General features: G+C 42.3%; 1 protein-coding gene across 1 annotated transcript in view; it reads right to left on the bottom strand.

Moving 5' to 3' along the window:
* The window catches only part of Ush2a (usherin), a 678,886-nt gene that overhangs the window by 211,408 nt on the left and 442,901 nt on the right, over positions 1–24,577 (bottom strand). Inside the window, exons 40-43 of the mRNA XM_021198607.1 lie at positions 16,669–17,297; positions 12,009–12,343; positions 10,971–11,093; positions 2,213–2,376 (exon numbers count right to left, since the gene is read on the bottom strand). Coding sequence (XP_021054266.1) covers positions 2,213–2,376; positions 10,971–11,093; positions 12,009–12,343; positions 16,669–17,297 — 1,251 coding nt within the window. The remainder of the gene's footprint in view (positions 1–2,212; positions 2,377–10,970; positions 11,094–12,008; positions 12,344–16,668; positions 17,298–24,577) is intronic.

Here is a 24,577-nt window from a genome sequence, read left to right as displayed (position 1 = left end):
TGTTCACACACACGTATCACACAGATTACATGCACTCTCACATATACACATGCACAGGCACACACCTCTACACACAGCCCCCTCACATATATACATGCACCAATGTATATGTGCACACACATATATTACACATACTTTCTCATACACACTCATACACACAAATCACACACTCAGACACACACCCAAACTCCCCACATACACATGCACCAATGTATACACACACACACACATCACGCACTCTCTCTCACACCCCATACACACAGATCACACAAACTCTCACACATATATACCTCCAAATCTTCCATATACATAAGCACCAATGTATGTATACAAACATATATATCACACTCTCTCATACATACACTCATGCACATGTGCACACATGTACTCACATACACATAATATATACCCTCATGCACACACACTCACAAACTGGGCTTCAGATAAAACCTATTTTTTTCTTGGAGATGTATGACAGAAGATAATCATACGATCAATGAATTTAAAATCTTCCACTAAAATGGTTCAAATTATTCTAATAGAAACACTATAGATCATTACAAACCAACAACCTTGCCAAAACCCCAAAGTTTTTGTTTTTGTTTTTAAATACAATATATGGTTCAAACATAGAACAACACTGTTTGCCCCTATCCGTAACATCCCTCAGGCCTTCCCCCACCTGGGCTTGGCTCTCGGCCTCTTGTAGTATTGGGAGATAGTGAGCCCTTTAGGAGCTGGTACCCAGGGCAGTCAGTAGGCTGGCTTGCGCATGCTGCTGGCACGAATATTCACACACGGCCTCTTTCTTTTGGTTTCAAAACTGCTAGGATTTGAGTAGCTTCTCCCACCATACACACTCACCTTATTCACTACCTGACCACAGGCCTCAAAGCTCCAGAAATAAGTGAACATGGGCCTAAGCACTGAGCCTGTGAGATGATACAGTCCTTCCTTCTGTCTTGGGTATTTTATCAGTGATGGAAGAATGACTGGCCCAAACACTGCTCTGCTTTGCATCAATGACATCAAACACTCGTCCTAATGCATGATGGGTATCGTACAGCAGAGAGCTTACGCAAACTCACTCAGGTCTTCCTAGGCCATAACAAACTCCAGACTGACCCAAATTGTGCTAATAATTGTCACTGTTACATGTATCTTTTTGTATAATAGCAGATAATTGTTCTGGTGGTGTTTAGCTTCATAAAACAAAATATTTTAATCAAACTAGCTGCTACTTCTCAGTATTTTGTGAAAATACTAATGTGTTTTGATTCAGCCATTTTCAGAACTCAAGTCATGCTAGAAAAATGGTTAGAGTGAACACTTCGATGACAGACTCAGGACTTTTCTGGTGTGTGGGAAAACCCATCACATTGTTGATGTCATTGTCTGTGGCTCTTGTTAATGAGTAGAGGGTCCCAGGTCTAGGAGTGCAGAGGGTCACAGTCCTGCACAGAATCCAGTTGTTAAGCAGATAGACTATCATGATATGTAGCCTCCTCACTGGCGGGAACTATCCCTATCAGAAGTGAATGCGGGAAAAGCATGAGTATTTCCAGGAAGAGGGAAGGAGGAATTTGCCTATTAAGTCGAACATCACAGGTTCCATCCCCAGAGCCCACATAAAACACTGGAGTCTGCTTGTGACTGAGTGCTCAGAAAGAGGCTATCCCTGAGGCCTGCTAGGAAAACCTCGAGTTCAAGGACAGTGAGTGGAACAATTATCCTGAGGAAAAATACCTTCAGTTGACTTCTGGCTGCCACACACACTTACCCATAGATTTGCTCAAACATACACGTGATCCTAAACACATCTACATATGTGAACATACATACACTTACATTGGTTAGGCACCCTGACTTGATTATTCTTAATGTGCCATGTAAATCCCTTATGGTGCTGTGGTGATTTGAATGATAAATGTCCCTCATAGTCCCAGGTATTTGAAAACTTGGTAACAGAGTGGTGGTGCTGTTTGGGGAGGCTTAGACGGTGTGGCCTGGCTGGAGAAGTATGTCACTGCCGTGCTACTTACTGGTGTGCCTCCTAGCTACGATGAACTTCAATCCTCTGAAATCGTACATCCATATGAACTCTTCCTTCTTTGAATTGCCTTGGGTCAAGGTGCTTCATCAACATCAACAGGAAAGTGACTAAGACAGTGCTAATGCTCAGAGGAAAGACAGGCATGCAAAGGTTTCTTACTTGGTTTCTTCCATCTCACGTCTATGGCTGTGTGATTAAGGACGCTTGCAGTGACCGTGGCTCCTCTCTCTGGAGAGCCTGCTAAGGTGGTGACTATCACTTCTCGGCTTGGTGTAAAGCCCACGCTGTTGTGTACAAAGAGCTTATATTCATATGTTGTGAACCTGAGGGTTTTGTTTAAACAAACAAACAAACAACAAACGTATAAAAATATGTTCTATGGAAGACAAAATGCACTTTTTTTCCCCCTCACAAAATACAGGATTGCTTTCCACAAAACACCCGGTTTCCCTTTCCTTCTAGGAAATGAATTATTTCCTTTCTACTTACACAAAACATACCATTATCTCCACCATTCTCCAGCCTCCACCTGAGCATTGGGAAAGCATTTTATTTGGAAGCAGCAAGCAAATATCAGTCTTTAAAATAAACGTGGGTTATCGTCTTCCCGTTCTCACTGTTTTCAGAAGCTGTGAGGATTATGGCTCAATTCAAGATGTAATTACAAGGCTGGCAGCCTGCCAGCTTTCTGTCCCAATACCAGCTAGAGTTTTATTCTCTTCTTTAGGGAAACCCATCCATTTTACAAATATCAGACTCTAGCATCATTCCTTCCTATACCTCTTTCCTGTCCCTGGGATCTCATTGGCTGGCAGATAAACACTTAAATGAAACCTCAACTGTGAGCAGAGTGCACAAGATCGTCCCTTGGAGAGTTCAGTGACAGCAAGGTATGCCGGGCCCCACTCTGCACATGTTGATTTGAGTCAATACAGAGAAAATGGGCCATCGCTTTGACAGAGGAGAAACAGGGACATGTAGCATGATAGGAACTTCCCGAAACTGTAACTTTAATTCCTCAACTTTTTGGCTCTTTTAAGCAGGAGCCCAGTAGCTTTATCCTTTTAGTTCAAAATTGCCTGAGTAGGAAAATGCTACTTATAGACAAAATTAGGTCCTGACTCTGCAATAGTCTGTATGGAGAGATATGTTAGACATATTGAGTTATAAGTAACTGTCCTGGCTTTGGCTTCAGATCTTCTATTTTGGGGGTGATTATGTGTTTTCAGAGCGTTCAGCCTCTGATACCTTCAAAGTCAGGTCCAAAGCATTTGTCTCAATATGTCACAACCCCTGCTAGTCACCATACAAAGGGGAGAGTACCATTTCCAGGAACTCTGCTAGATGGTTTGACCAAAGTTACAGCAGGATTTTTAGAACATTTTCCCACCCGGAACTCTGTTTGCCCTCTCTTCTTCCTACTTAGATCCCAAAGGTAATTTCCTGGAGTTCTGCCTCAGTCACTTAGAAGGACACTACTTGGCTGCTGTAGCATAGGTGATGATTCAGTGGGTCTAGGGGTCATTTATTGGCTTATTGCTCTAAACAAGAGCTAGCATTAAAGTTTCTGTGTCTCTTTGCTCTACAACACTGGCCTCTTCTCGGGCATTCATTACTTGCCTGTCCACTCTTCCTTTCCCTCCCTGCCTTCCTACTGCCTCTTCCCTCTCTTTTATTTTCTTCTCCCTCCCTTTCTCCTTTCATGGAATTGATTCATATCTTTCCCCCAAACCCTCAAAATAGAGACATTCTCAAGTCTAGTGTGTTCTAACTCACACTGTAGGGTGTTTGATCATCTAATGAGTCAAGATAAGGTCACCTGGCTTAGGGAACACTCTCAATACAATGCTGGGCATCTTTGTAAGAGAAAAGAGAGGACTTGTGTCGATGTCAGACTCAGGAGAGGATGCACACAAAGAGAAGGGAGAAACAGGATCGACGTCCCCACAAACACAGCCACGCTGGGAGCAGCAGAAGTTAGGAGAAGATAAGATTGCTCTCTGACTCCTCTGGAGAGCGCCTGGCCTTGACAAGGTAACTTTTTTGGTGCCATTAGCCCTGAGAACTGTAACCGAGTACACTGGTGCTTGCTTTCTGTCCCCAGCCATACAGCCTGTCCAGCTTGATTTGGGCAGCACCAGGAGGATGCTTGTCCATGTGCTTCCCACTGAGCACTAACTGTCTTGCAGGATGAAAGCAACCTAAAGCCAACCACCACAGTTCTCTCCTATGCTCCAGTTTTCTGCCTGTTATCAATGCTTCCATTTCTCATAGTAACACTATAGAATGCCTTTATAGTACTGACATTGAAAGAAAGGAAAATAAGGAAGGTTGGAAGTATTAAATAGCTTGTCCAAGTCACTGGACTCCACAGGAGAGTCGAGATTCACCTGCAGGCAGTCTGAAGGAAGGGGCCCTCTGAACAGGCTGCAGCATTGGGTACTGCCGGCGGGATGAGGAAGTAACAATAATAACAATAACAATCCAGTAATAACCTGCTTTGTCCCCGTTGGGATGATGTCACGTGACTGGGGCTTGACCTTAAGACTTCTAGCTGAGGGGAGGGGCTGGTTTACCTCTGCATCCTCTGTGACCCCAGGATGAATGTGAAGGGTGAGAGTCAGGGTTAAGAGGGTGATGGGTCTGAGGCAACAGAAGGAAGGGGAGCTAATGGCTCACATGGGAATTGAACCTGTGACCTTGGTTTCATTAGCTCTGTCCCTGGGTAAAATACTTATAATTGTATTTCAAGTCATAAAATGGCCTTATCCCTTTAGCTGAAGACTAGGTGCCTAATCTTCTCCACTACAATATTTGAGCTTTTCTTCCATATACTGATGCTATTATATAATTAATAACCTTTGTGGCTCCAAGTGACACCATGGTTTTAGTTCTTTTCTGTGTGAAGAAATATTTTTTTCATCATGTACAAATTTGGGGGGGGTCTTCTTTTCTATGGTACTTCCATAACTTTTGTCTTAATTTTATGTAATATGTACTTTAGACAGGTCACCACACACACACACACACACACACACACACACACACATACACTTCAGACAGAACACAGAAGGTACAGGCCAAATGGATATATGCAACTGGAAAGGTGGCCTTCAAGATGGGTACTAAAACTTCCCAAGTAGAACTGCCTTTAGTATTCATCTACTTCAAATAATTGTCTTCTCTGGTTTAGAGATTAAAACAAACCAACCCCCAGGACCCTGGGAAGTTAACCGCTTTGCCGAGGTTTGCAGGACAGCATAAGTGCTGACTAGACGTGTTCCTCCGCACGTCTGAGGACTCTATCACGCAGATATTCCCTGCTTCACTTAACCGAGAGGTCAGTGTGTATTTGTGTGGCACTTTGCGTTTGCCTGTCATTTCTCTAATGTTTACAAAGACTCGTGAAGATGTTTTCATGCATGTGTGCTTTCAAGTGTCCTCAGAGGCCAGAAGAGGGCATTGAAGCCCCAGGGGTTTGAGTTACAGGCATTTCTAGGCACCCTAACTTGGGTGATATGAACCAAACTTAGGTTCTCTATATGAGCAGTTAGTGCTCTTAACTGCTGAGCCATCATCTCTACAGCCCCACCTTCCCCAGCTTTCACTATGACGTCTTTCCTACTCCACGAGAAATGAAAATGTGTAGTTTTCATTGCAAACATAATTTTGAAAGTTAAATTTCTGAATTTTCATGACTGTATTTCCTACTTTTCGAGTCTGAGACTTACTATGTGTATTGGTACATGAGTGTGTGCACACAGGAGTGCAGACGCTGTGTATGGGGCGAAGCTGCCGATCCTCATGGACCGGAGTCACAGGTGGAAGCGATATGTCTGACCTAGGCACTGAGAATCCAACTCAGAGCTGCACAGTCTTAACCACGGTGCTTCTATCTGCTTCTGGCAAAACAATCTTTACTTAGTAATGGTATATTCCTCTGGCTTGTCTATGCAACTCTGTGGCTCATATCTTACACCTATGTATTCAGAAAGATGAGTTTGTTGTATGGAAGCTGCTTTTCTACCCTCTATACCATCCATACTCTATACCATCGGCGAAGTTAACTGTTGATAGTTGGTGCCAAATGAGGCATCCCACTTAATAATAAAACAAGCTTCTGAAAGGAGAACCATAGGCCTGCTGACACCATACAATCATAGCAAGATCTATCCTTGCAGGCCTCTATTCCAACAACAGATGCAGACTCTTAAGGTGATACACACAGTAATGGTATTGTCCTTTGTGCAAAATAAGATGGGTTAAAATCTTACTTAAGTAACAATTCTCAGTTCCAAGTCCACCCACTCTAACACAAATGAATAAAAACATTAACTAGATTCTGTTGAGTGGAGAAATAAAAATGAAAGCCTATTAGACTCTAGGTAGTTGATGCAGGTTCTGTCTGCTTAAATATCTATCAAACACTTAGGTGTTTCAACAGTTCCTAAATCAGCCTCACAGATTTCAGGTCACATGCAATTTGGTAGGTGAGTGACACAAACATGTGTGTCCAGCAGACACATGAGGACGAACATGCACGTGCCCAGCAGAAAAAAAGATCCCCACTGAATCTCAAAGTACTCTTTGGGCAAACTACATCAAAGGCAAAGAGTACTTGCCATAATGCTAACACCATGCTCATCATTCATTCTTTCATTAATTCAATCCATATTTCCTAAATGTGTGTGGTTAGTGCAGGATACAAAGAATAAGAAGCTACCTGTCTGCCCTCTTGGAGCCTGAGTGCATTTGCCTTGCAGGAGGCAGGGGGATGTTTTCTATTGTTTAAGCAAGCTCATGTGAACCCTGGGACCTCGGGGTCAAGAAGGCAGGTGATGAGTGTCTGTTTTTCTTTCTTGGTTCCTCTAACCCTGTAACTTTGGAGATAGAGTCTCTCATTCGTTCTGGAATTCACTGATTACCTGGCAAGCAAACCATAGGGATTCTCTTGTCTGTCTCCCCAGTACTGGGACTATAGGTTCAGGCTGCAGCACCTGGCTTCTTTGCCTGCACGCTGCGGGATGTAAATAAGCTCCCCACTCTTGCACAGCAAGGACTTTACTGAGTCACCATCCAGCCCTATGGAGATGTTTACAAAGAAGACCGTTTAGACTGTTCATCTAACATGGACTCCTTTTTCCCTTTTGTCTTTGGGCAAAAATCAGTCAGACCTCATAGTTTAACATCACCAAGGAGAGGGCATGATTTGGGCTAGTTCTTAATGTCAGTTGATTTTAGTCTGCTGGAGGCATTTAGCCGGTGGAAGATATTTTTATATTTTGAGCCAAAATGTATACAGGCTTGTTGCATGAAAAGCTATAGTATCTCTGGTTAACTAATCAAACTTTTCAATATAGCTGAGAAGGACTTGGGTTATTTTCTTCAGAATCAAAACTGTGTTAACTTTATTGACACATATAATTAGAATTCATGGCCCCCGTGTTTTCAGCACCGTAAATGATGCTCTTGGAGAGGGGGCTAGTTAGCTGTGGCTTCCGTGAAGTCTTCCTCATGTCCGCCACAACCAAAAGCTTGCTTGAGTAGAGTCTCACACAGTGGATCTGAGAGACCCTACACGCGACGCTGAGCTTCAGCGTTCCCATCTTAACCAATGACCCCTGTCCTAAGACGGTCACAAAACTAAAGGTGTTCTTGTTTGAATTAAACTATCTGGATAATTGGCTTGACAACCCACACTCTGTGATACAGAGTGCAAAAGCACTATAAGAAAGTTCTGAGTTTCAGGATATAGAAATTGTACAGAAAAAAATTGTAAATTGTATATATATATATATATATATATATATATATATATATATATGTCACTTAGACACAGAATAGTCTTTAATTCTGGAGAGGTGGCTCAGAGGTTAAAAACACTGGTTGCTCTTGCAGAGGACCTGGGTTTGATTTCCAGCCTCCACATGGTGGCTCACAACTGGCTGTAGCTATAGTTCCAAGGGTGTAATGCTCTCTTTTGGCCATGATGGGCATGGTATGCATGTGGTGCATACATACACACAAGTAAAACATCCATAGACATAAAATGAAAACAAAACATATAAAGAATAAGATGTGAAAAGGCACTTTAGTGTTCTGTTCATTCACATAAATGGAAGTAAAGAGGGGCAGAGAAATTTGGGGAGAATATATAATTACATATGCCTTCTAAAATGAGACAGATTCAATTAAGAAGAACAACAACAAACAGCCAAATGGATAAATCAATAGGATAAACAAAGTCAGCCTTCTGTGCCCTGGGGTTCCACATCCTCAGATTCAACCAACCATGAATGGAAAATATTTAGAAAAATAACAGCATCTGGTACTGAACCATTTTTTTCTCGTTTTTTTCCCTAAACAGTGCAGTACAACAACTATTCATGTTTATACCTTCCTAAGCATTGTAAGCAGTGCAGGGATTATTTGAGCATATGCCAGCCTGTGGTGGGGTGTATGCAAATACTTAGGAGTTTCACATAAAGGTCTTTAGCATCCATGGTTTTTAGCATCTGTGGGGACTGGGGTTGGTCCCAAAGGCAATTCCTCTACATTCCAAGGGAAAATGGGTAGGTCTAGGGGAAAGGTTTGTTATGGTGTCCCAACACAGTAGACAGCAGTGTGGAATGAGCTTGTTCCTAGGTATGCTGGGAGCTGTGGGTCTCCAGCAGGAAGGGGAGTCCTGGCTACTGTCAGGACTGACAAGGGAAGCATCAGGAGCAGGTGTTATGCACCCATCCCCTCTGAGCCCTTCTGAGGGCTAATTTACAGCTTCCTCCCAGACTGATGAGATGCCCCACTTTGGGGAAAAAGTAGGTTGAACATTTTTGGACTTACAAATAGGGACTGATGGAAACAAATGGTCCCACATTACAAAGACTCGTGCCATGTATTTTGAATGTTAATAAAAAGAAAAACATCCTGCCTTTTAACCCCAAGCTGTTGATGAGCCTTAAGCAATTACTTACTAGATAATTCAAGGTGGCCTTGAACTTCTGACCCTCTTGTCTCTCTACCTGCCTTGGACACCCCCATTTATTCTTCCTTCTTGGATTAAAGCCCAGGATTCCTGCATATCAGGCAAGCCCTCTATCAACTGAACTTCGTCTCCAGTCCCTCTGTTACTTGAATAAAAACAGTGACCACTGTTTCAAGTTCCAGTGTAGAAAAAAAGGTGTCCTTGACACTTAGTCTCAGAAGTCTACTCAGATTGCCCCACCTCAAGTTTGTTTATCTGCACAGTCCTAGAAGTAGCTGCCACAAGTATACTCATTTCAACTCAGATTCAGGCCAGCAAGAGAGTAGACAGGCAGCTTCCTGAAGAACTTCCTAGCTAAGCCAGAGAGTGGTTCATTCTGATGATGGGAAGGGGCCTGGTGAGGAATGAGATCAGAGGTGGCAATTCTGCACACTGCACACCATGAGCACAGTGAGTGGGAATGAGGCTGGGACTCAAGAGGCAGGAGCAAGCGATGGATGGAAGGATGCTAGGACAGGCTCAGATAACAGTCACTCGGTGAAAGGTTATTGAAAGATATATCAGAGATGTTTTCACCAAAGACTCTCAGGCATTTCTTTGAAACCTCATCACATTGCCTGGAGCAGAAAGATTGAGAAATCAGTAGGTCCTGTGAATGACAGACAATACAGGTGAAGGCTCAGACGTTATAGGATATTTGTTTACACTGTGAACCCCGAAACTGTGTTGTTTAGTCAAAAAACCTTTCTAGTTGTGGGTTGGCTCAGCCTTAGCACACATCTTTAATCCCTCTGACTGGATACAGACCCACCCTTAGTACACACCTTTAATCCCAAACAATGAAGGTAAGGTTACTTTGTACTAAGGAAGCATCCATGTTTGAAAGTGATAACTAGTTGAGTGGCAGATAAACTGATGAGCCAGAGAAAGATTTAACAGAATAGGATACACCTAGCTCTCAGAAGAACAGAGAGGGACAAGAGGTGACTTAAGAGAGATCGGGGCATGGAGAGGAGGTAATTTTACTGGGAGAATTTTATCATAATAGGATGAAGAGAGAACAAGCTAGATTCCAGTGAATGAGTCAGGGAATTAGAAGGAGCCAAAAGATTAGAACAAATTGCTAGAGTTAGTTTGAGGCCAAGCAGAGCAATTCAGTCAGAGGTCGAGAGAGAAAAGCCAGATTGAATCAGGCAGAGTATACAGGAGTTTGAACCAGAACAGCTAAGTTGAGCTGCCATCCAGAGTGCAGAAAGATCTAGAAAGGGTGATTAGTAAGCAGTAATCATCAGAGGCTGAATGCATTCTAGGCCTCAATCAGGTTGTACAGAGGCTCAAAGCTCCCAGGACTAGGCCTAGGCTACCAGACAAAGGCGACACCTACATCAAGCAAAAAAAATTACTATTATACCTAGAGATGGTGAAAGGATTGCCTAGGCTTACAGAGCTGGTTCCTTAGCAGAAGATGAAAGAGAATTTAGATCAAACTTCTTATGTAACATATGTTTTTTGACAGATATCACCTACTGGCTTATGTTTGCTTTAAACTCTAGATTCAAGTCTTTCGAGTCTCTCACTAACTCAGTGACTCAACCCCTCAGCACAGACATGTACACAAGGCACACAGTGATCTCCACAGTCCCGCACTTTCAATACTTTCATGGATAGACAGAGCTGTGACAAGAGCAATAGGCTGGGGCTCACATACCTCTGAGTTTGACTCAAAAGGCTTATTGCAAGCACACAGTTGAGATGGCAAACGCTAACCATGCCTTGGCTCCACTTGGATGATTAATGCCACAGATAATAACTGAACATATTCTACTGTGTGACTGATAACAGGTGCGTGCAACGAAGACGCTGGGGTACTTTGAACTATTCAGCATGCCCCAAACTAAATGCCAGCGTTTGTTTTTATAGTTTTCGTAATCTCACCTGCTAAGACCCTTATCTTTGTAAAACAACCGAGTTCCTGAGTAAATATTGTGCCACAGATTTAAATCTTCTGGGGGATTTGAAGCAAGTGGCTGCTGGATTTTACGTCTCAGAAGCTCGTATCTAAAGCAAAAGACAACAGGAATATCGTGATTGTCTCAACTAACATTATTACTGAGATTCAGGTAGTTCAATGGCAGGTGTGTGTGATGCATGCATTCAAGAATAAATAAGACCTCAGTGCAACTACAAAGTGTTCCCAGGTAAGCATATTTTTCTGGTGCAACTATCACATACTGTTAATTAGAAATTATCATTTCCACTCATATTTTTGAACATCAGTGGGAATGGTAACATTTTATATTTTTGTGTCAGATTTGCTCAATAGTTATTGAGAGTCTTATACAAAGTAGGAGTATAAAAATCTTATCAAGTTAATGATTTCCTAAGACTCCTACCATCAAAAAAGTACAAACAATGATATTATCTATTCTGTTGGTTTTTTTTTTCCTGCCAAGTATCCAGTTCTGGCTGCTGCACAACCGTTTTAGAAGCACAGATCTTTGCTCCCATCTTATCTTGAGAACATTCTTCACAAGTCTCTAGATAGTGGTGATATGGAGACAATTTCAGGGTTAACTTTATAATTCAGAGAAACGCTTGTCCCACCATGTTACACAGAACACATGCCAGAGATGTCCAACAGAATAAAAATATTTTTTAAAGAACAGAACAGAATAATGAAGTGAAGTCTCTGCTATGTAATAAGTACTTGATGGTTTTTAGTCTGTTACCATGTTATGATTTTCTCTCTTACTTGGTGAATGCCCTTGCTTCCATTTAAATCAAGATGTATAATGTGATATTATACAACTGTTAATAATAGACAGTACTGTACAATTATTATGAGTCTGTGGAGGTAGGTATGGTATGAAGTATGGAACTGATTCTATGTTGAGATGTGAATACAATCCCACCCCTCTACTTCATGGAATGATACAGCCAAAACAACCCCCAAAGTAAAACCACTTTCTCTACCTCAAATTTGGTCCATTTGGTTTGGATGGTGGCTGCCAAGAAATCCCAACATCAGATTCATTTAGAAGAATCACAGACAATGGGGCCAGTTCCTGAGGCGAGGCTGGGTGAGTAGTAGCAAGGGTGGGTGGGCTCTCCGTGCACCCTCCTTGGTACCCAGTACCTCCAGAGCAAGCAACGATGGTGACTGAATAGTTAGTGAAAGGAATTAGATGCTTGGCCAGATGACTCAACATGATGGAGCTCGTATTGGTCATTTTGATGACAGGGTCCGGCATTCGGATCTCATAGCTCAGTATGTCTCCGTTTTGCATAAGTGGGGCTTTCCAAGTGACCTGAAATAGAAGCCTGTCAGCATCAGTGTGAGAACATGGGAACTGAGCAATCGAAGTTCACGGTTCCTATCATTCTTCCTGCTTCATTGCTCTGAAGGCATTTTCTGAAGGCTTACATCCAACTTAGCCCTCTGAACTAGACAGAAATGAAGGCCCCAGGGTCAAGGAGCTGAAAGCCAGAATCCAAGCCGAAGCAGTTTCCTAGGCTTGGCTTTAGCTACGATGCTTTCTAGACTCCTGCACACCATGGTAACTCATCTCCACGTGGGTGTTTCAAAGGATGCAGAGCAAGCACAGGGGGGAAATTTACACATCCACATGCATGGCAGGGCAGCATCAGGACTTGAGAGTCTGAGTGTTTATAACTCAATTAAATGGAACTCCTTGCTTTACCTTGTGGGTGTGTGGGCCGATTAAAAGCAATTACTTTTATAAAGGCTGGGGAGAGGTGGCCATTGTACATATTTTCTGAGAGTCACAGTCAAATTTCTGAAGCTGGTGTATAGTTTAACAGAGCAATGACACATTCTAGTCTCAGCATAGGAGAGCTGAGTAGATGAGGGGTCCCCAGTGGCACCTTAAAGTAAGGTTTGCTGCTGCTGTATAGATGCACAACCTGGTGATTTCTGCTCTTTACTTTTTATTCCCCAGTTTTACCTCTCATTTGTACTAAGTACTTTCTGTGGCAACCTATATGTTGGCTGAATCCCATTTGAAATCCTTCTTTTTAATCTGATCTTACTTTGCTTATTTACTTTGTAAAGAAATGGCTTCAAAAAATCTTATAAAGTCACTTGAAACTATTTATTGTTTTTATTTACACGCTTGTGGGTGCCTCTGTGAGTTTCTATATACCACCCGTGTGCAGGGGTCCAGGAGGTCAGATGGTGTTGGGTCCCATTTAACTGGAGTTGTTAAGCAGTTATGGGATGCCTGATGTGGATGTTGGGATCTGAACTGGAGTCCAATGAAAGAATGGTAGTTACTCTTAATTGCAAAGCCACTTTTCCAGTCCCTTGTAAGTCTTTTTGTTGGGAAAAATCCCCACCAAGCTTTCTCCTTAATTAGCTGATGGAAGAGGCATATTGACAGACAGTTGGCTATTGAAATTTCCTTACATTTGTGGAACCAGATCAACTTTGTCTTGTTCTATTATTTGATATTCTGCCTAACTCAATTTGCTAATAATTTATTCAAAAGTTTTAGATTGATATTCAAACATGAAACTATTCTATACTTTTATTGAGCTGTCCTCTTTAGTCTGAGTAGAGACTTTCTACCGACTTTCAAAAATGATTTTTTTTTTCCAGGAAATTAAGTACCACATGGACCTAAGTAGATTTCATTTTTCACGTAATATAATGACTTCGATATGTTTTCTTTTCCTGATAGTCAAATTTAAGAATATGATCTTGACCTACAGTGTGTGCTTCAATTTTCCTTAATACCTATGTCTTTTCCAAGATATAAGTAATGTTTTAGTGGCCAGATATTGAGCCCAGGTAAGCACTCCACCACTGAGTCGCATCCTTGGCTTTTCTGCACATTTTGGGACAGCTGTTCAATAAGTTACTTAGGCGGTCCTTGAACTCACACATAGAAGCTTGGGTATGACTTCAATGTGTCATCCTCAGTAGGAGTCTCTTAGGTCTGGCCTGAGTAGCACCTCTTTTTATATGTGTTACTTTGTAATACTTACTAATATGTTACTTTGTAATACTTACTAATATGTTACTTTGTAATGCTTACTAATATGTTACTTTGTAATACTTACTAATATGTTACTTTGTAACGCTTACTAATATGTTACTTTGTAATGCTTACTAATGTGTTACTTTGTATTTGTCTTCTAGCTGGTTCAGTTTGTGTCACTTCTCCCATTGTCCTTATTGGACAGTAGCTCTTGCAAGTGACACTATACAGACCAGGGATAATCAAGGTGATAACAGCACTTGACTACAAGTTGTCCCTCACAAACAAACAAACAAAAGCCTAATTTTCAACCCTAATACCCCCATGTGAGGTATTAGGTGAAAATTTAATCTGACTGTGGTGTTTAGAGGTGGACCATGGATGGATATATCAGGACTAGATACAGGATGGTCCAGCCCAATGATGACAGCGCTGGGGGCTTGTAACATGGAGAGGGAGCAGAGAGGAACATAGGAGCCTACAGGATTCCTGTCTCTCCATCTCTGGTACCTACACAGATTTGGGACGCTGCTGGTGAGATGTGGTCCCATGTCCTGGAAGCTTCAACACCAACAACCCAATGCAGCTCTTCTCTCTAAACTTATCTGACCCACACTAGCACTACTGGCCACACAGAGTGACTGCGATCAGTGGGACACTGTCATTTACCACCCCAATCACCTTCTCTATTAACCTTAATTTAATTCTGCTCCCTGCCCCACGTCCTTGCCAGTTGCATGATTCTATTATGCATATGAGGTGAGGGGCTTTCTTCTGGTCCTACTCTCTGTCTCTGGTGTCAAAAGGAGACATTCATAAGTGTGCTTGAAGGAACATGGGGAGTGGAACATATTGTCACTGTTAATATTATTGACAATTTACTTAGAACAGTAGTGCATGGTAAATATTGAATGGCTTTCTTAACCCGTGCATTAATGACTATCCTGTGGTACCTCATAAATGTTTTATCTATTTGCAATTTTGATTTCAGGTCTGTCCTTGCAGAGAGCAAGTCACAGTTTCCCAGGCATATATCTGTTTACCAGAGGCAATCACACTGGAAAATGTACTTTGGTAAAGTTTTAAGCTATCTCCCAAGTACAATGTTGAGCCCAAAATACTAACACAAAAGTATGCTCTTTGAGCAACATTTAACTACATTCCACGAAGCAGCAGGTTAGATCAGTGCTCTCTTCATTTCCTAGTTTAAAGATGATAGAATTAATGCAGGGTGTAGTTGTCACCTGGCTGCCACACTTCTGTACTTCAAGATCATTCTAAAAACTTGGCCTGGGGTTACTGTGGTTTTGTGGGCCTGAGGTGATGACCCATGCGATTCAGCTCCCTTAGCCAAGTTAATGAAAACCCGCCCAGCAATTGGACAGGTAGAAAACAATCAGAATAATGTCTGTGGTGTAGCCTTTGTGAAGGCCATTGACCAACACTACCCCAAAGTCCCACAGAACTTTTCCAAAGTTGAAGAAGTCAGTTCTGGAATGATGACTGATTCTATGTTTGTTTATTTTTTGTTTTATTTTGCTTTTTATTTGACTGAAGACCAGTTATGATTTTTTCCAGTTCATACAATAAATATCATATATGCCGTATTTAAAAACTTAAATTCCATTTAGTACAAAATCAATAGACTACCATATGCTTTATACTCAATTTACCAAAACTGCATTGCTTTCACAATTCTCAGAGGGAAGACAATTAAGATTATTTTGGGTGTTTAATTTTCAAAAGTCAAATAGAAAAAAAAAAAAGATAAGCAGTTACTTCTAGTTTGTGGGTTAAATAAATTTTCTTCCAAATTTTAACTTACCTCACATTACCTAGTGTGTGTTTTTCATTGTAGAGAGAGACTACAGCCTAGATTCAAAGAATAATTCCAACAGATGAACTTTGCTGTTATGTAAATGCCCTCTGCTTTGTGCTCTGGTGAGCAAGCGCCGCTGTACCAAGCCTTTTGGCAGAGGTACAAGACCGAATCCATGGAAGCATGTGTGTATTTACACAAAAGAGGCTTCTAAGCTGCAAAACTCCCTCCTGTTTGGTTACACTAATTTCCCTTGAATGAAGTTTGTATGCCAGCCAAAACAATGGTAGTTAGCCCATCCTCTGGAGTTCAATCCCCGAAGAATGAGGCAAATAATTGAGCTTTTTGGATACCCTAGCAATATGCTATTTTCTTAATTTCTTTTTCCATCATTTTAGTTCTTTGACTTTTTTTTTTAAGAAGCCAGGAATATTACTGTGTGGGATTTTTGTTTGTTAATATGCTTCTCAGGACTGCCATCAGCTCCCCATCTCGTCTCATTTTCTGATCCGTTTAAATATGCTGTGGCGTCGAGGCTAAGCATCCCACAGCGGTATCAAAGTATTTCATGTGTACGAGGCAAATAACAGTCTCTCAACAATATAATTAAAGGGATACAGGGAGAAATGAAAAACTGACATTGAATTTGAGATAGTTTGGGCTAAAGGCCAAAAGCCCAGTTTCTGCAGCAAATGCCTAAGACAACAAATGCGGTAGTCTTGTCAGTAGATGGCTCTGTTCAACACAGAGAGCAGCCAGGGTAAGTTCACACGTCTGTAGGTTTACAGAGAAGCGAGAATACTGGGTACCTTACCTCGACTGTATCTGGTCCCAGCACACACACCGTGGGTGGCTGTACTCCGGAAGGCCGACAGGGTCTTGTGGTCACTTCTACCCAAGCGCTGCTGTTTGTGCCCCCATTAAGAGCGCTCCCCAGGACCCGGTATTCATAGTGTGTCCAAGGGCGGAGGGCAGGATCATTATCAATAAACTTCATGGCTTGACTTCTTGCGAGGGTCACCAGGCTCCTAACTTCCTCTTTCCCTTTGACTCGTCTCTCGATTGTAACATTCTCAACCAAGAGATCCAGGTATGCCAAGGGTTGCCAAGTTACTATGATTGATGTTGGAGTGTATGGGAATAACTCTGGGCTTGGGATGCCTTCTGGAATTCCTGGGAGTGTCCACACCGTCTCAGACGCTGGTGACTTAGAGCACCCTCGGGAGGTGCAGGCTTCTACCTGGAAGTGATAGGCCGTGTGAGGATGCAGAGGGATCACAGTACAGTTAGTGACACGTCCAGAGACTGTTAAGTAGAGACGGCCATGCAGGTAAATGTTATAATGGGTAATGGCCCCATTGCACTTTGCAGGCTGCCTCCAGATGACCGACATCATCCTAGCTTTCACATTTATAAGAATCGGAGCATCTATAGGTCCAGGCTCTAGGAAGAAGAACACAGCCAGGAGGTCATGGACTTACAAACTTCCCACGGACTCTCCACAACAAAACTTAAATGAACTGGAGTACTCAGTAGAGACAAGAGACAAAGAGGTAAAGGGTAAGGAGACAGGCATGACTGTCCTGCTCATGGTAGTGAAATCCTTGCTGAATATTTCTAAGGTTGTCCTTTCTTTCCTAACAGAGATCCATCAAAATCATTTCTTTTGATTAAAGTGAATGCTGAAAAATATCATAAAGATTATTGTTTTTGTGTTTGGTTTTTAAAATCAAGGTGGTAGAAGAGAAACGTACAAGCTGACAGTTTAACGAAAGTTCTGGCTTTGACCACGTTTTGCTCCCCGGTACCAATTACATCCACCAACGCTGTTCTAACAAGACCTGTGAGTTTACAAGCCTGAGAAATGCTGCAGCTCCTTCATTACCCATTCCATATGATGCCGCTTCTGTTTATCATGCTAATCCATGTTTTGCGATTTATCTACTCCCTGTTAATATTATCGGTGATTTTTTTTTTTCCTGTGCCTGTGACAGAGCTGAGGATGATCTAGCTTCTTATCACCTACAGATAAATAAACAATGCACAGATCTGACCTTTAGGTTAACAGGTTTTGCGACTGCTCCACTCAGCCCTCTAACTGATTCAATTATCATAAAGGTTCGGGAGGCCCCATGAATACTGAAAAAGGCCCACCATATGCCTGCAGAGGTGGCGGGGGGCAGCAGACTCTCTGTAGCCCTCCAGAGAAATTCCTTAATTGTAAATAATTTCACCACGCGACACAATCAAGTCACCTTGAATGCGAATCCCCTCAGCCCGAGCTGGCAAAGTGTTATTTAAGCTTTACTGGGCTGCGTTAAATTCTGCAATTTGAAGGGCTGTTAAGTTTTTCAATTGAAATTTCATTTAAAATGCAGGTGCTTTTTATTATATTGCGGCTTTACTGCTCTCTAGGTACAAGCAGGAACATGGCGCAATAACACAAATCTGGCTCAATCACTGATCAGTAACAGCTGTAATTCCAGAACATTTAGCATTCTTATAAACCATGGCCTGAGATCTATAAATTGCTACAACAGATCAAAAAAAAAAAAAAATACTATAGCCCTCTTTTCTGCCCACAGCAATTTTGACATTTATGAGATTTTTTTTCTGTGAACATTAGATTTTATTGAAAATCTTTTAAAAAGATATAGTTGGATTTAGTAATTGTTTAAAACAGCATTGATTTGAGTGTGAATGTGTGATTCAGTGTCCCACCGAGGTCTATGTGTTAAAGCAGCCACAGACTTGTGAAGCCAGTGGCTGTGATAACAGCTAGTTAAAGGGTGTTTTCAAACAGAGTGGCCCACGTTTTAGTCACCAGCTGGACTCATGGTAGAATTGTAATTCATCTTTTGAAGGGACCTGATATCAAACCATTTTTGACAATTTGGTCACAAGTCCTTTGTGGAGAGAGAAATCCTAGTGTCCTAGTGATGTTGGTATGGGCATTCCCCAGGCTGCTCTGTTGTTGCCTTCCACTTGAAAGCCATCTAAATGCATCGGTGACATTTCTTCTCACCTCTCCAGTATGCAGGTACCGAAGCAATTATCATACCAACATGGGGATAAGGCTCTTTCTTAGCCAGGCATGTCATGTACAGTTAGCTATTTCCCAGAGAAGAGTAAGTGAGACTCTTGCAAGCTATGAATGTTGTTTTGCAATCTTAAAAAAAGAAAGAAAGAAACTCCTCTGATATGGGAGCTTGTAAGATCGATGGTGGAGATTCAAGCTTCAGTCTATAACCCTATCTCGCCCCCTCTCCCCAGTGAAGAGTCAGACACACTTAAAAATCAGAATGTTTCTGAGCAGGTTTTCATCAGGGTCTCACATAATTATTCCCTCCTCTGTGAGCTATCAAGCCATGAGCTTCTTCAGGGAAAAGTACCAACAAGGATGTAGTTTGTTCTCTGTGATGAGAATAAAGCCTTTTATTTCTCTGGAAGATGCTGATGTGTGATAGGTAAAACATCCATGATAATGAGCCCAACTTGCACTTCAAACTCCCACAGAACACAGCCCTTCCTTAAAGACCTCTTATCTTGGGAAGAGGGGACATTCAATTTCAATTTCATGATCCCCGCTCCCCAAAGCCTGCATACATTTTATTAGGTTCTCTCTTGGGGAAGCTGAGTGCAGTCCCTGCTTCCACTGCAGAAGGGTCCTTTACAGCATCTTGGAGAAGAACAGACTTGGCTTAATTAGCTCCTTTGGCTAGGGAAGTGTTAAAACCTGACTTCTGGCACTCTTTCAATTTCGTGCTTTAAAATGATAAGCAGGATCATCTAATTCTATATACAAATCAACTGTCCTGCTACTGCTCTGTTGAAAGGGTCACCACAATTATGTAAAACATGAGTAATAACTGTAATTGGGGTAGTTGGCTAATACAATAAAAAGCCGTGAACACGGGGAGAGTTACGCTCACCGCCGCAGCTATCACTTTCTAAAGTAAGAATTCATGGGTGAAGTGACATGAAAAAGATGGTTATAAAATTTTAATGGAATGATAAAAGGCAAAAGCCAGCCTCTCAGCTGAATTCGTAAAATCCTTATACATCACAATCAGCCCCTTAACTGTAAAATCAATGTGGAGTATAACACGTTGTCAATGCCGCTGTCACTCGAGGGGAGATGAGGAAATCTGACAGGCTCACAGCTCAGCTACCCAGTGATGAAGATGCAAGGGAGCAGCTCTCTCGGGCGGGCGGGAGGGCAGTGTAATTGTTTGGAGAGCACCCCCCTGGAGCCAGGGACAGGAGCCTCCTCTCTGGTCAAATCACAGACTCCTGGTTCCAATGAGCTCGTCTTGGCATTAATAACTGAAAACAGTCTTATTTTGGCAAGTTACATGATCTTAGTGGGAAACTGCTTGGCTCACTGGCGAGGTTCTGCCCAGCCTAACAGAAAGTCATGACCTTGTTAAGAAAGGGGCGAGTGGGTCTTTTCCCAATAATCTCGGGGGTGTATGATGGAGGGGGTGTGTGTACATAGGTCCAACACTATCAATGGCTCCCCACTTGAGAGTGCACATGGTCTTCAGAGGTTTGGGATGGGAAGTCTTTTATACTTGTTTGCTATCGAGTTAGCAACGATGGCCACGGTTTTCCTGTTATAGTCTCAAATGCCCTCAAGCTAATATTTTAGCATTCTCATAGAGAGAATTGCACTGAGTTTAAAAACTCTTTCCAGTAATATTAACTCCTAAGTGAATAACCCCTAAATTTGTCAGTGAATTACAAACCATGGGGGTCGTATACAGATGGACCTTAGACAAAGCTATACATCACACACCAGTTGTTAAGATAGCCACAATATTCACCAGCCATGAGTTAGCTAGAATGGCAGCCTCTGTCTCCTCTTTAATCATGAATTCTTTCATCAATTTATTATTTATACCGAACAACTTCCCCAAAGAATTTTTTGACAGCTATAATAAAAGAGCCAAATGCAGGAAGACCAATAGAATAAAGAGAAAGGAATATTCATGTTGCAATAATGTAGATGGTATCACAGTTGTACCCCCAAAACAAATATGCAAAACTTGAGCTGCAGACTTGTACACGGTCAACTCTCAGCTTTCTTACAAGTGACTGGGGTGGGGAACTCCAACTGGAGGGTCCTCGGTCTAATGAAAGACCATCAGCCTTCTAGCTACCGTTGGGAGTAGAAAGGGCTGTGTCGTAGAGTCTGCAAGGAAGAAAGTCAGTCCCGAGGACCTTCCGCTCCTCATTCTCCCGAGACTAGGATTCATGAAGGTCAGGAGGGATGGCTGGCTATCTAGAACTGGGGACACAGGATGAGGTGAACAGCAGCGGGTGCTTCCATGGACAATCTTGGATTGCAAAGAAAATGTGCTTTGCTGACATGAGAAAGGCCCACGGTGTAGATACCTGTCAAAAATGTAGCTATCCGTGCAGACTCGGCTGCACCTGGGTTAACATAGATGTAACTGCCAGCTCTGCTCACAGGGGCTCTTTCCTGACACTCCTGCCTACCTCCCATGTACACTGGCTGAGACCATGCCCACCTTTTCCAACCTCTTATTTAGTCAACCTTGGAAAAGTATTATTTGGGGGAGGATTATGATTAGAATGAGGGAGATAGCATTATTACAAGAATCTACATAGAGTTTTAGTATTCTAGAATGTTCCAGATAGTGGATGTAACAATCTACTTAAAATGATTACACAAATACCCACCTTTGTTCATGGTTAGCAGTTCTCAGGTGTTTGAACTCTCTAAGAAGATTGAAGAAGATTTAACCCTGGCTGTTTAAGACCTATATGTGGTAGTTACCAAATGATCATCTTACAATGTCCACTGAGACCTTCCAAAGATGAATAATCTGTTTTTTTTCAGAACAAAAATACTTATTAAAAATATTTTGAGAACACTCCAAATATAGCATGATTTAAGTGCCAGAATAAACAGAAGGTTACTGCCAGGTGTCTGGTATAGCATAGGCTCTCAGTAAAGATGAATCTGTAGCAGTAAGGCAAGTGTGATAAAAATTACTTATTAATTTATTAAACTAAGTAAAGCTGGAGAGGGGTGGATTTCTTGTTACTTCTATATGTGGTTTTTATCTGAAGGTTGTAAGGAATATTGCAATTGGAGACCAAGTTTGCAAGAGCAGGCCTGCTTTATGTGCTCAAAGGGGATTTAAGAGCTCAGGGTGGGAGACTGTGGCCAGATGGATGCAATTTTCCATTCATCCTTTAAAAAGTTTCTGTTGCTCACATAGCTAGAACAGACTCATCCAATGTTAAGATTATAAAAGAAGAATTAAGAAATAACAATAAAATACTTGCCTTTACAAATTTGGGAAATGCAAGAATTTGGGGTGGTGATCCATGCGGGGTGGGGAGGCTTATAGGGACAAACATGCGGAGACTTTCATTCTTAGTATTGAGAATTATGGGAGTTCTGTGGCTGCAGAGATGGCTCAGCAGGTAAGAGCACTTGCTGTTCTAGAAGAGGACCCGAGTTGGATTGCCAGCACCCACATGGAAACTCACATCACCCTGTAATGCTGGTTTCAGGCTTCCAGTACCCTGTCTGCCCCTCCATGGGCACCAGCATGCATGTGTGGTGCATAGACATACACAAAGCTAAGGCCCACACACATAAGGAGAAAATGGGCCGTTTGTTCTCTGATTCTATTTGTCTCTGGAAGAGACATCCATGTACACACTTGAAAGTATAAAATGGGGCAGCATCTTAATATTCAGAGCATTTGGGGAAGATAGCTGGAGTAGAAGAAACAAAACGACCATGTGGCGACCCTCAAATTTATAGCTCATATTTCTTCATTAATGGAATATAATCTAAGCACCGTTGCTAAAATGTCTTCCCAGAGGGAAGTCCAAGCAATGTCTAACCCTTCTCCTAAGATCCCAACACCAAGAAAAGGCACAGTTCTGCCAAAACTCACTCTAGGGAGCAAGGAAACGATCGGGCTTCCTTCCAAAGCAGAGGTGAGGGGTTACTTACAGGGATGTACGTGTTCCTCCTACAACAGCTTGGACCTGGGAATCCTTTACCCAACAGGGCCAAGGGCTTCCCCATAGCTGCAGGGATGGCGTCTCCGTTCCTTAGTTTCCCACAGCCTACATCCTCTAGTCCCTCCTCTAGACCACAAAGCAATAAAGGTATAGTTGCTCAGGCAGGGAGTGGCTGTATGCTCAGCTGAGAGTCATGTGACCTAACCCCCCCACTCCTCCCTGAAAGGGCTTAATAGTCTACAAGTGTAGCTCGGATCACACCTTTGAAATGGGGCACAGCTGAAATGCCCACGGTGGTAGTTACTTGGCTCTGGCACAATCATTTACAAGCAGGCTCAACACCAATGTAAAAGATTTCCACTTTCCTCTGTATAGATTTATCTGAAGGATGCTGGTTAAGCCTTTACATTCTAAAGTGCACTAATCATATAAGAATATGTTTGCTGTGTAATATTAATTATTAAGTGTAAGCACCCTCAGGGACACACATTTACATCATATATAGTCTGAGAAGTCTTATTCTGCATGATCTTTATCAGCTCGCTGAATACCCACGGTGCTGAAGTCTTGCCTCCCTTCCCTCTCATGTGACTCAGGTTTAGCTTGCAAGGCTAAAAATAAGGAAAGGGTTTTCTGTTTAGCTTTCTTTTCCCCAGAGGCTCCTTACACAGTTTTTAAAAGTACAAGGTTTAGTTTGGAGCCTCTGTGGTTAAAATAGTCTCTGTCATGGCAAGGTCAATGTCACAGGCCTATCTCTGGCCATAGAAAACACTACGCCCCTCCCACACTTTACCTTTTAGTCACCCCCTCCTCCCATGGACACCCTGAAAGCCCTCCTCACTGCTCAGGTGTTGGGGGGGGAGGAAACTTTCCTTCTCTCCTGGACCAGTTGCCACAAAGCATATTTGAAATGGTATTAAAAGAACCCATGTTCCCTATCCATACTTATTCTCATTGTTTCTGTCATGTAGGATCTCCCAGAGTCTTTTTGGAAAGAGTGACCTTAACCTCATAGGTTTCTCAGCTGTATGGACTGCATTCCGTTTTACCCTTGCTAGTCAGCAGAAGCCTCCAGGGAAGAATGGCGTGTTATTTTTTCACCTTCCTTATATTCAGGACCATCACGGTCTGTCTATATCTCTGTGTGTCTGCCTGTGTCTGTGTCTGTGTCTGTGTCTGTGTCTGTGTCTGTGTCTGTGTCTGTGTCTGTGTCTGTGTCTGTGTCTGTGTCTGTGTCTGTCTGTCTGNCTCTCTCTCTCTCTCTCTGTCTCTCTCTCTGCACAAGGAAGTACACATCCAAGTGCTCATAGACAGCATTTGTTTGGTTAAACTTTCATGTATTTTCATCAGTGCAGGAGTCCCTTGGGAGTGATACCATTCCCTCACTAGGTGGCCCTGGGCTATATAAAAAGTTAGCTAATGTGGGGGTTTGAATAAAAATGGGTCATATATTTGAATGCTTACCAGGGACTGGCACTGTTTGGAAAGATTAGTAAGAACAGGAAGTGTAGCCTTGTTGGAGTGGGTATAGCTCTGTTGGAAGAAGTGATGTTACTGGGGGGAGGGTCATGCCAAGCCCAGTCTCTCTCTCTACTGCCTGCAGTTCAAGGTGTCAGCTCTTGACTACCCATCCAGCTTCTTGTGTGTTACCATTGTTTTTATTGTGGTTGTTATTTGTTTTTGTTTTTAAATAGGAGTTGTCTTGGTCATGG

Source organism: Mus pahari, chromosome 5, assembly GCF_900095145.1.
Source record: "Mus pahari chromosome 5, PAHARI_EIJ_v1.1, whole genome shotgun sequence".
In the NCBI taxonomy this organism is placed as follows: Eukaryota; Metazoa; Chordata; class Mammalia; order Rodentia; family Muridae; genus Mus; species Mus pahari.
This window is presented reverse-complemented; position numbering and strand designations above follow the sequence as displayed.